The 18,135-nt window shown below is 33.8% G+C and overlaps 1 protein-coding gene and 1 long non-coding RNA gene across 3 annotated transcripts in view; one reads left to right on the forward strand and one right to left on the reverse strand.

Annotated features, from left to right (window-relative positions):
- Positions 1–18,135, forward strand: part of LOC141452747 (uncharacterized) — a 244,474-nt gene that overhangs the window by 217,329 nt on the left and 9,010 nt on the right. For both annotated transcript variants that reach the window (XM_074125147.1, XM_074125150.1), the window contains 4 exons: positions 8,969–9,239; positions 10,251–10,480; positions 10,570–10,709; positions 12,249–12,436. In XM_074125147.1, coding sequence (XP_073981248.1) covers positions 8,969–9,239; positions 10,251–10,480; positions 10,570–10,709; positions 12,249–12,436 — 829 coding nt within the window. The remainder of the gene's footprint in view (positions 1–8,968; positions 9,240–10,250; positions 10,481–10,569; positions 10,710–12,248; positions 12,437–18,135) is intronic.
- On the reverse strand, positions 14,305–17,815 carry LOC141452837 (uncharacterized). Its single transcript, XR_012457654.1, has 2 exons — positions 17,565–17,815; positions 14,305–15,485 (listed from the first exon to the last, which is right to left on the reverse strand). It is a non-coding gene; the product is annotated as an uncharacterized lncRNA (long non-coding RNA).

Genomic DNA, 18,135 nt, shown 5'->3' on the forward strand with positions numbered 1-18,135 from the left:
TTTAATTTGTAAACAATTTACCCCCCCCCCCCCACTAATAACTTTCATTTTGATTTAGAAGTTTTCCTTGGTAAATAATTTGAATTTTATTTGTTAAGTTCTCTGGGAACCAAACCTCTCTAAGCATCCCTCAAAATGGCCACTTCAGTGCAAGATTTATTGTTATAATAACGTTCTAAGAAGGTTATACCTGAATTCACGTTCATAGCTAATCGATTGCTATATATCATACATTACATTACCAGTGCCAGTTTTTATAAGTAAACATCGAGGAAAGCGCCAAAATTCAGTTCGCAAAAAAAATTGGTTTACACTAATTGGTCCATTCGTATTAAATCTTTTTTGGGGTATTCAAGTATCCAAAATTGGCGAATTTCCACACTTGCAGAATGGGTTTCACACTTTTCCGAAATGCCTGGTGACTAAACTTTGTAAACTACTTAATTTAAATAATTAATTGGTTTTTTGTTTGAAAATATTTAGTACTTTGAAAACTAATTCATTTGATTATATTAGGGGGAAAAAATGTAAATGTGATTGATGGCCAGCTGACGTGCTAACAATTCCGATAAAATGGCCGGAATACTTGAGTAACCAATAAACACAGTCTTACCACACGCGCAAATACGCCGCTTAATCTTCATTCATATCCTGTTTGTAACGCCCGGGTTATTTTCTAAATTTCTTTTCCACGTAATTTCACGTAAACATAGTTTTTTTTCTTTTTCTTTTATTAAATTGCCCTTTAAATTTAACACAATTGTTGGCAATCTTCCAATAAATTATCTAATAATCTCTTGTAACAGAATCGTGGTAGGGGGCCATTTTAGTTTCTTAAAGGGGCACGGTCTCCTTTTAGGAATGAGATCGCGTACAATTTTTTTTTTTTTTTTGAATATTTAGTTTTCACAGGATTCAGAAAATCTGCTATAAACATGTGTCCGTCCTTCTTTCTACAATTACTCATAAATGTTCATCACACCAAATTCCATTTACTTTATACTTTAGAAAATATCAAAAAGCCACAATAGTTTCTCTGAAAATTAGCCATTTTAAAGAAAAACGAGTAAAATTAAACACCTTCCTTAAAATATCTTTAGTTGTGATTGTGTTTCATTATTTAGTTTACTCTTAACCTAATACGTCAAACAGTCTTTTATTATGAAAGAAAAATGTTCAGTGTACATACTGTCTAGTACACAGTCTGGATAAATAGTTATATAAGATCTATTTTAAATAAATAATAGATATGAGTATATATAATATGTTTAACAAGTTTTCATTTCTTAATCACATGTGTCATTAGAAAATGGTTTCTAATGTATACAAAAATATTAATTTAAAGATAATACTGTTAATATCAAAGTTCTATCGTCTGTTAGTTTGATGACAACACTGTATTGGTTAACTTGGTATAAATACTACCAACCGTTTACCTTTACAAATTTCGAGTTCACTAAAGAGAGTGAAGGTTATATTATTGTTTTTTTTTTTTTAATTTTCTGAGAGATGGTAGTCACATATATCATTGATCATGAGCGTCATCAACAAGATATTAAAAACAATAATAACAGTGTGCTGTCTAAATTAACTAAATATATAAAACTAGGTTTATTGTGGGAACACGAACCGCAGTTTGGTTTAAAGTTGTCTTATGTAAAAACTTTCATTATGGTTAGAGCTACAGAAGAAATACCGCAATGTGTTTGCTCAATTCCTGACAATAGTAGTCAACAGATTTTATTACAGGTAATGAATGAATTATTAATTATTTTTATTCAGCAGATTTTTCTTTTTACCGGTAATGTTTAGGTTAAAATTGGCAGACGTTAGAATATAATTGTTTTAAAGATTTTATGAGTTCAAACGGTGTTGTAAAGCAATTTTTGTTATTTTACTTCCTCGTAATTTCCGTAAGGTTTAAAGCCTGACGTTTTAAGTTGAGTTTCCATTCGGAATATTTGTTTAGAAGTTTCTTAAATCAGAAAAAGTTGATGTTAGAAAGTAGTCTCAATGTGGGTCTTTAAAAAAATACCTCAAAAACGAAATGAACTGAAACTTAATTTGCTTTTACCTTTAAATATTTACAAAATATTAGTGAATTATTAGATTAGGGCGTTTATAACTTCCTAACTAGTTATGTTCATAGGACTTAGAAAAATTATCGTGCCAAAATTCATTTAACATCCTTCTTGTGTAACCATTTCAAACGTTATTAGCTTATTATACGAAACACGGTGTTTAAATACCATATTTTCTATTTGTTTGATGAATATTAGTCACGTAATCAACCAAAAATTACTCTTTAAGCCTGTTTAATGTTTCAAATGGTTGGAATTTTTACTATTACAAAGCAAGAGTGAAGTTCTAAGCTCGTACTTCCTGGCAGAAGACCAGGCTTAACTTTTTACCCGGAACTAGTGGTAACTGCAGTGACTGCCATATTCACTAATGCGGTATACTTTTATGCTGGTAAATTTGTTATTTCGGCATTTTAATCGTTTCCTGTCCGAGGGAAAGGTTTTTTGTTTCTATTATTAACTTTTATAGTACCTCAAAACATGTACATCCGCAGTAGATTCAGTTCGCGAAAATTTTGATCTATTCTCAGTTGGAAGTAAACTAATCGTTTTAGAGGTCCTTAAACCAGACCTCTGAACAGATAAGAGTAAGCTTGTGTAGCAAGCTTTAAGCAGCTGTATTGGTCGGAACTTTAATAGTTTGTAATGTTACATGCTCCAATCTCTGTGATCTTCGAACTTGTAGGTGTTAAACCAGGACTGGCCACAGCTTTGTGTTAGGTACCACAACAATAGTTTCACTCTTATCTCAAACAGTAGTTACTTTACAGTTCATTTAATCTATTGTTTAAGAATATAATTGAACTTAAAGAAATTTCGTCTGTTTTACAAGGAATTTTTTTAAAAGCTAACGTTTGACTTTAAACTCCAAGTACTAATTGTGTCTGTGGGTGACTTTATTTGTAACATTTCCACCGGAAGTCATTTAAGGGCACTTTTAGGGGCAGAATTTCCTGCTAGAAAGTTATTTCAATGCTCATCCATATGATAGACGACCGGAAATGCTACATCTAAAAAGATTTTGCTTTTTTTTGTTTTTCGATTATTGTTCGGAAATTATTTTCATTGAACTTAGCACCCCACCCACATTACCATAAATGATGGCTTTTTTCCGAAAACTTTACTTAAGTGGGTTGTTCAGGAAGAGTAGAGATAAGCTCTTCTCTAACGTGCTGTTTCAGTATATTGTACGGTTGTACCTTCTATTTAAAATTTATGAACATATGATGTGTAACCACGTTTTGAAGTTTTCTATAATTTTCTGAACAGTCAACAGTCGAGGATTGGGAGTATCATTTTGCTCTTAAAACATTTTCAAATATTGGTTGTGGTATGACTCTGGGGGAGCTATGACGTCATTGAACACATACAACATTTTTAGTGTAAATGGTTCAAAGAAAGATGATCTGTGTGAGGAGAATTAATTTATTACACGACCTTCACACCAACTACTACTTACAATACTCTCAGCTTACCCATGTGGGATCCCCATAGTGGTTGTAGAATCGATAATTTTAGAGCCAGAGTATACTAAATACTAAAATTGATTTAAACCGTGCACAAAGGCCAAGGTAACATCTGGTGAAGTGTATCGATTTATCGTTTTGGTTTAATTAGTACAACCGCAGGTAGATTTTAGTGAACTACTGTAATTAAAACCCCATTGGGGCATTGAAGTTGCAGCAGTGTTGTAATTACATTCACTATAATTTAATTTGAAACTGATGAATCAATAATCTGTTTTTTGAAGACTAGATCATTCGATGTCATAACTGATATTTCAAAAGAGCTTAAAAGAATTTTCTCAGAAAAATTCGATAACTTTTTGGGCTTTTTCTATTAAAAGAGAAAAAAATCATTAATGGTACTTCTGATTTTGAAATCGTCTTCTTCGAACTCAATACCTTTTAAGAAAAACTACTTTTTCTGACTCAGGGGGGCACCTCGAAACTAATATATCGGTTGAAAATTCGAAATTTTTGACTTGATTGCAATGTTTTGCTTTTATAGTTATAGGAAAGTAAAAACAGTTTAATTGATCTGACAAAATGAATATCTTGTCGCTCTGTTAAAGGTGTTTAGGTAGTTACGACTTTGAGGAAATACTCGAACATGCTAACCTAAAGTGTGATAATTGATGGCCCACAAAAGTGAAAGTGTTTCGTGTGACCAACACCGATATAATTATTGTATTTACTTATTTCCGCTCTGCTAAACATCAAAAGCGTCCTAAAGTTAGAAAATTTGTTTACACTGGACAAGAGCGCGCACCATAATTTGGCTAATTTTGTTTTAACCATTGTTGGTTATTACAGCCTAATAACAGCAATAAAATAATAGGCACTAGCGCTGCAGTGGGCTGAGTGCTAAACACAGAGAGTAGCTAGTTGTGGGCTGACCACTCCGTGTTACCATCTTACCACCCTGCTGATTACGCCCAAATGCTCACTGGTAACTTCACACCAATAATAGCTGTGTACTAGTAACCACTTTCACATTCATTCATTCACACTTCGTTTACACTGCATATCCATTTTACCGAGCGAATCACGGATTACTTTACCAGGTGGTATGTATAACCAATACGTAACCTACCTTTTTTTAAAAAAAGAAAAACTGTTCTATTGTTTACTTGTTTTGGTTTTTCAATTTTCCCCCACTTACAAGATTTTGTGAACCTGTCATATTTCCCAAATTTAATTTTCATCTGAATTAAAAGTTTTTTGTGGGGATTTTCCTGAAAGTAAAAACAATATTTTGAGTGGTGCAAAAATTTTTCAAAAACCATTGATTGCATGCCCGATTTCCTTTAGTGTACGGTAACTAATCTTTCCACCACTACACTGTGCCTAAATATTTTTAAATTCAGTTTTTCACAGTTCTATTGATAACTTGTCAGCTACGATTTGCTCCTTATCAATATCAAACCTTATCACCAGTCATACTAGAGCTGTATCATTCACTGATATTACTATACGTTGCCTTGATTTGTTGGGTTTGACCCATTTCATAACTGCGTTGCGTGGTTAAAATAAATGATACAGATCAATCAATTGATCGTGTACATTGAAACATGAGCCGTATGCCACAACACAGCATGGACTATTCGTTTGTCGCCTTCGACTAAACTCTTACCTATTGGAACTTTTAAGATATTGAATTTACACTAGAAATATGTGTTTAGCGAATGTATTTGTAGGTAAGAATGGAGAGTGAGTGATATTCTAGTGATAAGCACCTAGACGATGCTGGCTGTATGGCGGAAGCCAATGCCCAAAAAAAAAGGAAAAAAAAATGTGTTTAGCGGTCCTCATAGTTCGAAAAAGTGTTTTTTTAAAGAAAATAGCTGCTGTGTATGTATCTGTGACTACGATTGCTTTCAAGTTTTACTAGCACAGTAAGTAAAAATCTTTAACTTTGGGTTTTGGTACTCTCATGAATCGACGGAAAGCGATCAAATCTTGTTCCCTAATTGGAAATACAACTTTAATGGTTAGGCGCTTTTTTAAGACTTCCTCGCCAACGGCTCTGCTGTTGTTCTATCAAATACTGCGTAGCTCTGCGACCATTTGAAACTATTCTCCAGGTAAATTCTGTTATGAGCCGGTTTAACGAAAAAGACGATTATACTTCCCTTCAAAGTACCATTCAAGTTTTAGGCCGTCTTTAGGTGTGACATTGGTATTCATTAAGTATGTTATAAAAATGCAAAGCTTGAAGAAAGGCTAAAGATTTAGATACCTCTGGGAATGTCATCTTAGTGTGCACATTAGGGTTTTTGTTTTTTGAATACCAATTAATACGATGGCTCCTGACCTCACTCCGTGTACCTCAACGGTGTAAATGTAAAAAAAAACTGTAGTGTGTACACTCATACGACTTCCTTGAATCTATTTTGTCTGAAAAGAATGCTGAAGTACCACTTCCGCTAAACCTATTTTCTCGTTTTTTTAGTTCCCATTTTGACTATATCCTGGGTGGAGAGTGCGTTCTTTACCTTCAGTGACACTTGACAAATTTAGAGAGGAACTTTATAAACATTATCTCCCATCCAGAACTACCTTAAGAAGGTTTCTCCCGTGAAGGTGTTACAGTAAAAGTTATACTTCTGTTCATAGAAGAACCCCAGCGTGCGAATCCAAGAAAATCTCTAAAGCCAAACTGAGAAAACTCGATTCAGTAAAATGGCAACTTCCACTTTCTTCGCGATTTTCCAATATTTAACTATGCTGAGACTACACTACGCAGAGATCACTTTGCTAGAAATAACTATTCTAGACAACTCAGACGATTGCATAACCTTCTTCTCTAAGCTCCTCTAACTAGAACCAACAGAAAAGCAGCAAACGGCTGTAGAAGGGGAACAAAAAACGTTCAGGAAATGTAAATAAGTCGTGTGAGTCTTCTCACCGCCGGATATCTCTTTAAAAATCAAGTAATCATAAAATGCTTTAGAGTTAATCTAAAGGTAACATCTGTTTGGTTTGGATACTAGTTTAAAGGGAAATTTAGAATTACCCTAAATATTAAGACTATTACTGTATAAAATAACCCCAGCTTAACCTTAATCCTCAATGGAAATTTTTATTAAATAAAACTGTAATAGGAATTACCAATTTGAGAGACGCAGTTAAGCTTGGTAATAAATAAAGCACGTAGCTCTGAGTCCCGGAGTAGGTAATTGTGTTTGATGCCGCTTAGTATTTCAGTCATGTTTACTACCCACTTCTTCCCAATATTCATTTTACAATATCCAATTGGATTATTATTTTAATGGATCGATTGTCAGGTAATAATTTTTAGGTCTATTAAATAATATTTGCTGTCACATTTTCCAGTTTGACAGCATTTTCAAACAACCCTGTGTCCTTTAGAAAGGTTTTTCCCGTGGAATTGGTAGCCTGCTGCAATGCGAGGATCCCCTGGCTAACTGTGGATTGTTTTATTGGTAATTTTATGTGATATTAGTGCAAAAGGTGGTGGCTACACCCGCCTCCGACAACGGATCGGTGGTTGGTTGTTCAAAAAGCCGGAAGGAAAATGTAGCTTATTCTGGTTGTACCTGGAAATTTACTTCCGGTAGAATTCGATTTCTGCTTTCTTTTTTCGATAATATCGATCTCGAATGTACGGACTATAAAAAAGAAAATTTCTGCAACAAAAATTCTCCACAAAGAAGTACATTCGGTGGTTGGTCAATTTTCGAAAGTTTCGCCCAATCACAGCGTACGTTTCCTCCGAAAGCAGAATTTAAATGATGAAAAGTGTAATTATTTGGTAGGCACTGATTAAGTTGTTTTTGAAAACAGCTGATTGATTGAAAACACTTTTCGGACACCTCTGGTTTCTTGTACAGGAACTGGTGAAGAAAGAAGTGATAATCATGGAAGCTGGTTGCGGTAGCCTGCACATTTTATTCAAACTCAGAACTTCAAAAAAAAAAATATTCAACTCTTATTTACATCTTGCTGTTTGTAAAACCTTGTAAAACTACATAAGAGATATTTTGCTCACAATATCAGACCGAGTTCAGCTGTTTCCAGAACCTGCATTTTCTGAGAAAAACTAAATTTTAAACATTGCAATACTTCCTTTTACTGAAAGGAAAATAGAAAGAAAAAAATTCGAAACAAGTATTCCGGAAGAACATTCTTCGAGACTTAACTCTGACGAAAGTTTTTTGATTTATTTATTTTCTGCAGAATGTTATGAAGCTATGCGCAGATATATGTTTGTTGCGTTTCCTTATTTAGTGCAGTAGCTTCCGTGCAGTTATGTGCTACTTCCTGTGACGTAGAAGCTTTCTGAAAAAAAAAAATAATAAAATAAACGAAAACAGTGAACTAGAATTCATTTTAAAGTTCATAATCTTGAGAGAATATAAAGTGGAAGAATTGTATGAAAATATGGTAGCTGATAGTTCGCGTGATTTTCTAGTCTTAACTGAAGTCTCTGTGGCTCGGGTCTTAGCCGAGTTAATCATCGTGCTAAGAAGGCCATGTTAGTCTGCTTTGACAGTAATGGGTAAATGTTTTTCTGCTGATCACTTACGTATTTCCTTCTCTTAAGAGTTTGTCGTGCGCAGCTCTATGTCCACGGTAGGACATTGTCGGACAGTTTGAAGAGACCGTTGCCCTAGTTACGCAACTCCTCTGCGTAGGCAATGGTATTTACGTCAATTCTTTGCCATGGTAGAAACGTTCCCAAATGAACTCCATACGGACAGTTTTGTCTTGACATATTAAATCGGCCTTGCTAGCTTCGATCATCCAGATCGCATAATTCCATGGAGCCTGTTAGTTGCACTCTCATTTCACCCATAGTAACATGTAAGCTCCGCCATATTCATTAATGTCGCCATATTTGCAACATAGCCCTAACCAAGTGGCGGTTGTTTCAAGAGTGAATCTACAAAGCCTAAAAAGAGTCATCTGAATAAAGCCTGGTCGGTCATCTTTGGATTCTGTGTTGCTTTGGAACACGCATCCCGATTTCCGCCGAATAGCCACCTTCAACAGACCGTCGACGAAGCTTCCCTATTTCCTTTCCAGCAAATTTAGAAAAATATCGCTATTAATAAATGCATTATCTAATTTGATATTTATCTATTCTGATTATAATTTTATGACTGATGCATCTATGAGATGTTAGCTTTATTATCATTGATGATAAATTTAGTGACGCGGGCTACGATAATAAAAGCTATAAAATCAAAATAGGATTAATTGATTTTGTAATTGCTTTCAGTAGATGTGCTTTTTTTTCTCTCATCATTTTTGAACTCGTCTGCAGCAAATTTCAACTTAAAAAAAATTAGTAGTATTTATTTTTGAATTTAAGTCATTATTAGATTTCCTAATTTTTTTTTTGTAAAATTTTGTTTACAGCCACCGGAAAACGAACTCCAAAAGGTTGGCGAACGTGTAATGTCAGAACATGAATTGAGAGTTCAGCGATCGCTGCAAAGGTTGCATGTGCCGGAATGGTATAAGAACAGCCAGGTACCTGTACAAGGATTCTTGTTGAAACGACACTCAGAAGGAGGCGGTGGTCAGCAAACATCTACCACCGGCTGGCAAGGACTATCCTCCAAGACTACATCCTTATCCAGTTTAGGATCAAATCAAGCGGCCACACCACGCAGTCCTTCAGGACAAGGTAAAATAAGTAAATAAATAATTTTTTTTTAAAAAAATCCGTGCTCAGCAGTTTTATATTTTGAATTTCATTTCATGTTTTGCTTTGTAGAAGTCTTTCTTTGATTCCTTTGTTGAGTCCTCTTAGAAGATTTTGTTTTGTAGATTCTAAGGTCTTACAGGACCACTGTTCTCCATTTCATGAGATTGCCTTTCTTTTCTTGTTTGGTTAGGGTACAAAAAACTGACCCAGCCCCTTAAAATAACTAATAATGACTAACAGCGATGTTGAGGATTACTACTACTAACTGAAGGGGAAAATTTTGAAATTTTTCTATTAACCATCTAAGCCCCAAAGCGAACTAAGAGAGCAATATGGATTATCTACCCACATAGGTCCCAAAACAGTGAAAGTAGTGTTGCCGAATCTTAATCCAGTCCAGTCCAGTTGGTGAACCCCCCCACGCATGGGTGTATGCCTCCACACAGTGGTGGGAGGACGTAGAACTGGGTCTCTTCTTCGAGCCGAACTATCAATGACCACAAGCACTAAACCCAGCACGTGCCAAAGACTTCAGTTCGCATTCAGCAAAACCACTGTGTCTCTTAAACTCCTGGGTCATTGTCAACTATTGCTTTCTGCAAAGATGTCCTAAATGTAATAGATTCCTTACATTGGTTTTGATCTCGATTTGGTATTTAGCACAAAGATTCGCTATAATCCGAATATTCAGCAAAAAACTGATTATTTTTCGGGTAACCTAGCTTGGATTGGGCTGTGCTATAATAGTTACCTTTACCTATCTCTGCAGTGAATTATCGGGGTGCCAGTATTGTGTGTGCGTTGTTTATTGTTAAGCTGAGATGCTCGCCGGGACTCCAAGATCTTTGAAGAAGTGGCTAATCCATATCCACTACGAGAGGTTTTGGATTGTCATTGAGAAGGAAACTGATATGATTGTTTAGAATATTTATGAAAGATATGGAACAAGTTCCATCAAAAAATAACTTTTTACCTTTCTGTAAAAACTAGGAGTGGTCCTGAGTCCGAGCCCAACGCCAAGTGGGCATACCTTCTCCAGATGGAGTACCAGCAGGCTGAACTCGAATCCAACATCCACCAGCACGTCTCCATGTGGTTCGGCTAGATCATCATTCAATTATCGCCAACCGTACCTTGGCTGGAGATCACAAGAACGCCTGTCGAATCCTAGAACTCCTGCTGAAAGGCTTGCTCAAGGCCTACTGCCTACACAGAAGCAAGTAAGTGCAACCAGCCAATAACTTAAATAATAAATATTCAGACAAAATGTAGAAAAAGCTATAATTTGTTTCTTTGTTTTTTAAAACAGCAAAATGTGCCAAACTTGAGTGAAGTTCACAGCTCAATAAAAGAGGTCACCTCGGCGATTGTACATTATGTCTCGGGTAGCAGAGGGGACGATAGACTATCACCTGCCACTTTGGCCAGGCATGACAATCCTTCATCCAGGTAAGTTTGCCATATCTCCATCTAACGCTCCGATTTCACTGAATTCTCTTTATAACCTGCCCCATTTTTATAATCACTATAACTTAAATCTATAATTTCTCCATAGACAAAGAAAATCTACCATTTTCACTCAGGTGATTTCCTCATGCCGCACTTTACGCGATTAAATTTTCTTCAGACTTGGAATTCGTACTAAAAAAAAAAAAGGAGAGTTGCACGTATATTATTATTGCTATTATTATTTTTTCCACGAAGCTGCGCGATATTTTTCTCTACAAACATTAACACACGCGTTAATTTCAGAGGATCACTTGAGAGGTTTCTTCTCCGTGCTTTAGATTGCTGACAGAGCAATTGGGTCGGGCTGAGCGGTTGCCCTTAAACTAATTTATACTCACTCACTCTCCTCTCTCGCGTGCGTGGATATTCCAAAAATTATAAACGTTTCAATCGACTCTTTTTGTCCATATTATTTGCATTATACTAAAATAGTTCAACCTAAACTGAAGAATTGTTACCTACCTTATGTTCGGTTATTAGTTTTGATTACTTTCTCTGTTTTTCATGAAAAATCTCGAAAACAAAAAAAAAACCTGCGGCTGTGTCATGGACCCGGCCGTGTGTTGTACGTGAATACGTTTACGTAACGGGTTATATTTTTTATATAAAATATTTTTATTTATGTATTTAGGATGAAATCAAGGAAACAAATAATTACTGTGTTACAATATAACTTTATTAATTATAGGTCTGTTATACGAAAAGTACGACACAAATGGCATACAAGATACATCGAGGTTTCTGGTAAACGTTAAATCAACCTAACGTTGTTGGAGAAGTTTCAATATTAGACAAATTGAACTCGCTGAGCATGAAGTCGGGCAATGAGCGGTTTAGTGAGACATCTAGATTAAAGTCTCCTACTATCATAATTGTAGTAGTAAGTTCAGGCTCGTAATCGGGTATAATTTTAGAGATGTTTTTGGAATATTTTAACAACGATCGTAACATAAAGAGTTAAATTTCCGCTAACGCTGTGCCCGGATGGATATACACATTACCCGAGTACGAATTTGAAGATGCCATTGGCCTTTACGTTTACTAGACAGATGTCACCAGCTTTGATCCTTTAGCTATCCAGAGATGTAGACGATAGATTCGAAACTATAATGCCAAACTGTATGCCCCGATTTTGTTATTAGATTTTTTTGGATTGCCACCATATGATTCAAATTTAAAGACGTATTCGCGTAAAAAAAAAAATAATCTGATTAATAATGTTCTACTTCCATTTTGCTGGTTGCTCGAAAAGCTTCCCCAGGTCTTGTTGTGGCACCTAAATACATAACAAATTTCAACGATCTAGGATTTTTCATTTATGAATTATTTTGCTGTCCACAATCTCACACGCAAAACCAATTTCTTCGAACTCAGGTTGTATTTTCGGTGAAAAACTGAACTACAACTTGAAGGTGTGAGATGACAATACTGAACCTTGAACCTGCCCACCAACTAATATAATCTTCATTCTATGTCCAGGTCTGGATCACCGCGTGGTAGTACCGGTCGACTCTGTTGGCTGGAGAGTTCCTTTGTTGGCAATCGTCCATTGGATGTACCAGAAACACCAGTCTCACTGACGGCCACGCCTGAGCATCAAGGTAGAGGCTCACAATTGTATCTAAATCTAACCGCAACGCATACACCTGATATTGCCACAGTTAACGGTAAGTCGTCAGCATTACTGAATTTTGTTCCCAGTCCTTTGTTGCTTTAAAGTAAGAAACAAAAATATTTGATTAACATTTAAACTGAACAGAAAGATTCCTTTGGAACTCCTAAATAGTTTTTTATTTATTTTTTTTTTTTTGTAAGCACCAAGTATCTTTGTTTTTCAGAAATAGTTTTGAATATGTTTAAAATTGTTTTGTTTTTTTTTTTTCTTAAAAGTGCCTCATTACAATGTTTATTTTTTAATTTTGGCTGGACTGTGTTATATTTGTCTTTTTGTACATTAGCTTATTATTTTAATTTTTAAATTAGTTTACATTATTATCTTGTTTCTGGTTTTTTTTTTAAATTTTATTTATTTTTTTGATCTTATTTATGAGTTTTCCATTTTTATTTTTTATTTTTTGCAGATACATTTATAGCAAGATAGATATACTTATATATTTTATATAATTATAGCAAACTAGTATGGACCAATTATTTATTTTAAAGATACGTTTAGTTCAATTTATTATATTTTGTTATTCTCCCCATTATTTTATAATTTTTTTTGAGTTGTTTTAAAATTTTGAGGTTATCCCCAATATAAACAAACAATAATGCTTTAATTGTTTTTTGTTCTTAAACTTTGTTTTTCTGTTCCATTTTGTTTGTTTATGGTGTAAATATTTTTCTTTTTTAATTCTATTTAAAAAAGAAAAGAGCCCAAGACAATCTTTTTTTTCTTTTGTGAGATTTAAACAAAGTAACGGTGATGCTCAACATTGAATTTTATGAGTCTTTTGTCTTGTATGAGAGTGCGTCGTATACAAAGTGGTGGAATTATTTGATAAAAGAGAATATCACGTTTATGATATGATTTATGATTCTTTGTTAGATTGAATAGTTTTGTAGATATCTTTCCTCTCCCATCTTTTTGAGATACTGTCTTCCAAAACTCAATTCTGGTCTCAAAAAAAAAAAAACTACTCTCCCTTCTTCCAAACTGCTTTTGCAGGTTTGTTTTCTCAATTATCCTTGTATCTTCTTCACTCCACTTACCTCAAATATCTGAAAACGTTTCTACGACTTAGATTATGCCCTACATCATCATGGGAAATGGATACGATTCTTTCTCTTTTTTTTCTTTTTTGGGGTTATCATATCTTAAAATGTGATTTTTTTATTAATTCCACTTACTTTGTTACAAATTAAGTTTGTCTCTCACTCTCTCTCTCTCTCTTTCTCAAGAAAACTAGCATTGCCTGTTGTATATTCAAAATTGAAATTGAATATATTTATACATGGTAATGATTTTTGGAAAATTTAAAAGGAATGTTTGGTTGTTTGTAGTATGTATTCATTTATTCTATTCCAGTGAAACGGTTAAAACGGGAGAGTTGTTCTTTACATACAATATATTTTTCAAATTCCTGACAATTCCCGTAAAAACAAAATTAAATAAATAAAAATTAAAACCCTTAATTTTTTTACAAAATAAAAATTGGTTCAAAAATAATTAAAATATAATTTTTTTTTTTTTTGTAAATAATGTAATATAAGTAACAATTTATTGACTCTTTATTATTTTTTATAATTATTAATGGATCAAATAATAAATTTCTAAAATAAATTAGTATAAATATGAATGAATATATAATAAATAATAAAATTCTTTTGACAATAATATTTTTAAGATAGACAAATGTATAATCTCTATATACTGTGCCTTATCTCCATTTATTGTGTTTATATATAAATATATAATAATTTCCCTTATTTTTGTTATTATTAGTTTTTTTTTATGTTTTCTTTTTAGTTTTTCATGTCCATACATGTCATTTGTTTTGTGTTTTGTTAATTTCTCCCTTACTGCCATTGCTGCTAAATAAATACGCACATTTCATATATTTTCCAAACGTATTTATTATTATAAAAAAAAAGAAGTTGATTTTTTGGAAAAAATTATTTATATTGAAAAAAGTGTATACATACTGAAAAAAAAAAAAAAAAATCAACTGATAACTATTTCTTGGTGCTGAAAACGAAATTTCTCTTAATTCTGCATTTAATTTTCTAAATTGACTTAAAGAAAATTACAAATAATTAAATGTAGAGAAATTTAATTTAAAAAAAATATTATTTTAGACTTAAAAGATTTATATTTGTAAATATAAAAATATGTTTTCACATTTACCCAAGTTTTTTTTACGTTTTATTTATTTATTTCCTTGCATGTCCTTTTTATTTATTTTTATTTTGCATTTAAGGGTTGGCTACACTGTAATGACTTGAGTGACAGCATACCAAGCTAGTCTGGAAGTAATTAAAGTACTGCCCTTTAAAAGAAATGGAGTTAATCCTCGATCCATCTAACCTTGCTGCTACTGGGTGTTGAGCTATTCTCTCAAAACTGCTTGGTAGGCATCATTAAGGCAGTGAGTTTCTGCTTACCCATTCACTATCCTAGAACTCCACGAGGGTGGGGTCAGAATGTACACGATAACGTCGTTAGCATTCATTAGAAAATGGGCTCTAAGTCGATGAATAATAACAAGAATATATCGTTTTTGTTTGTGGTCAAATTTGAGGTTCATTAATTGGATGATAGACTATGCCCAGGGACTTAGTTACGTTGTAAGACTAGTCTATCTTGGGCTAGTAGACAGATCCTCTGATCGTAGCGTCTTTCAGGAGGAAATTTACACATTTTTAATGATAACTGGATGATTAATGACAATTTAACAGGAATTAGATTATCGAATCCGATATCAAGTTACCACAAAGGTTCCTGTAATAAGTTCCAAAAGGTATTTCACTGTACCTGAGGCTTGTTAAAAGTCTGTGAAGGCGCGGCGTAGCTGTTCCCTCGTTTTTGTAACGGTCCGGAAGGATTCACAAAGAAGTGGCAGATCCCACTATGGTGATTATAAGCCCTGTAAACGCTGAACGAAAAGTTGTTTTTTCACACAGATCCGTAACAGGGACAATCACCTGATGAACTACGATGATGTCATCCAAAGATTTAATGATTCCTGGAAATAATCTCGCACAGCATCCTCTCACCTTTAATCAAATTTTTATATTATGAAAGATTTTCTCGACCAAAATTAAACAAAAAAATGTTAACAGAATGATTATTTTTAATCAACTCGTCATTATTTTATTTTGGCCAACTCAAAAAGAACCATTAAGCACTTAGTTTTGCTTTAGTCCTTATTTTGTCCGTCAGATCGTATTTTAATTTTTTTGTTTTTTCCAAGCTTAGTTTGAGTTAGTAAATTTATTAATGATTTCAGGATGTTCATGATTTAGTACAGCTTCATTATTTTCATTAGTTTTTTTGAACAATACCAGTTTACTACTTACCTGTAGAAAATTATGTTAACCGTAGAATATTTAAGTTGGTAATAACTGATTTATGTATCAAGAATTTCCGCTGAGTATGTCATGTCAACATAAAATGTAAGGAAAGTTTCTTTTTTGGGGGAGGCTTCATGAAAATCTCAAGGTTGGTTCATTAAAAACATTGTTTCTTATAACGAAGTCTACCAAAAATACCAGATCAAATTAGACGTTAATTCAATGATAGTAAGTCTTGGGTTAGCAATATGTTCACGTTCAAAGCAAGTGACTCCGTTCTGATCTTCGAGTTCCTACCAAAGTATCTTTGAAACAGGATTTGAGTCCCTCTCATAAGCTACGCGAGATATCAGCGTTGATTGAGAGAACCTAGTATCTCAGTCAGTTTCGTTTCCCTTTTTTTGGGGACAATGAACTTGTTCACTCCTTAATTTGTCAATTATCATCATGGTTAATTGCTCATTCTGGGAAATAGCAGCTTGAATTTTAGTGTCTATTTAATTGAGATTGCCTTCAACTTTCTGGAAGAAGTGTATCAAACTGCCATTGCGACTTGCGGAAGTACTGGCTGGATCAATTGTATTCCGTCATTCAGTAAATCACGAATTAACTCCTCTCCCTTGGGCCTCAAAACAAGGAGGGACGTTTTCTTTTCATTTTTTTTTTACTGTAACTTCCTCATCCTTGTCCAACCTTACCGCTATTAGCATAACTGCTTCGTTGGAGAACCATCATACTGCTGGAGATAGTGAATATCACTGTAAAACAGACAGTTTGATGCTTTCCTTCAATTAAACCCAAGACTTCTAGCGGAACATATCCAACTCACGTGGATTGTACCAGATCTCAAGTTAGAACAGCCAGAACATGTCGCATGCCTTACTGCGGACATATTCAAACGTATAGCGAGAGCAAACTCAGTTTAGCTTATGGCAGCATAAAGTAGCAATTTACACAGTTTTCATACTTTCTTGGTTGGTAAAGTAAAGTATGGTAATCGCCTATTTTTTCAGGCGGGGCTTGACGTCCAACTACCGATTAGGTGTCATGAACGGGGGCAGAAACTCAAACTTTACTATAAACAATTTTTTTCTGACAAATAAAAAGTAGTCGTACGCGAGATTCGAACTGGAGATCTCCCACACACGAAGCCGCGCTCTTAACCACTAGACCAACACAAAGAGTCTACAGACAAAACACATTAAGCTAACGATTTTTATTTAATGTCACTTTTCCGTGCTGCTTTTAGCTTCTTCTCTGCCCTTATGTAAGAAATATTCACTAGTTATATCTACTGTTTACAGTTCTAAAGTAATGTTTTTTCCAATTAGGGTCATGCTATAAGGTACACAACGTTTACACAGCTCTAAACATATTGTATGAAAATTATAATAATTCAAGATAATCAAATAATGTTTATTTTCACACCATCATTTTAAGCACATAAGACTGCATCTATAGACAGGTTTGTATGCAAAAAATTGCTTCAAATGAAAATATGAATCTCAATTATGAGGTGACAAAGCGAACACAATCCAACAAATTGAAAAAAAGAAATAATTGAAAGTCAAAAACTCCTTTTAAAAGGCCCACATTAAGTAAAATAATGTTTTGCATGTACAGAATCAAATTTCTGTCTAAAAACAAAATTCTAGTTTAAGCATGTTTTTACTATTATATTATGATGTATGCTTCAAGTGAATTCTGCATGTGGTCAAGTAAAATTTTTTGTATCAAGTAAACACTAAAAAAAAGAGTTTATCATAAAAAAAATTATTTTACCTTTCTTGAGTTATTTAATGAATTTAACTCGAATTCTCCGACCTAGAATTATTCATCTAATTGCAAGATTGATGGTTAGTCGTGTCAACTGCATTGTAGATTATTGTTCTTCAGAAATTGTGTAAATAGCCCACATTTATTTCTATAGTTTCAGTACTTGTGTTTAGAACGAACCATTTCTCCTATAGGTTTTAAAAGCAGAATTGTTTGGTTCTTTAAACGAAAATTCGAAACTACGTCCCCAGTACTGTTGCGATCGTAGCGCCCATTAACGTGAACTTCAGACAGCTTTGGATAACCACTTTATTAGTTCTCAGTACTTGAATTTTCAGTTTAAGCGAAGTAAGTACTAATGTGTGTAATAAGTATCTGTTCTGCGAAATGTTGGTGATATAAGAAAGCCAGATTATAATGTTCACCTTATCGATAATGCATCTATAGTCGAACGTTGAAAAATCACGTTGTCAATAGTTTTAAATTGTAAGTATTGTAAACAAATATTAAGCGCTAACAAATATTAGATAATATTTATTGAAAATATTTTTTGTAATTTTTAAAGAATTGCCTTTCA

This window comes from Rhodnius prolixus, unplaced genomic scaffold, assembly GCF_049639745.1.
Source record: "Rhodnius prolixus isolate KJV_2025 unplaced genomic scaffold, Rpr scaffold_1, whole genome shotgun sequence".
NCBI classification, from domain to species: domain Eukaryota; kingdom Metazoa; phylum Arthropoda; class Insecta; order Hemiptera; family Reduviidae; genus Rhodnius; species Rhodnius prolixus.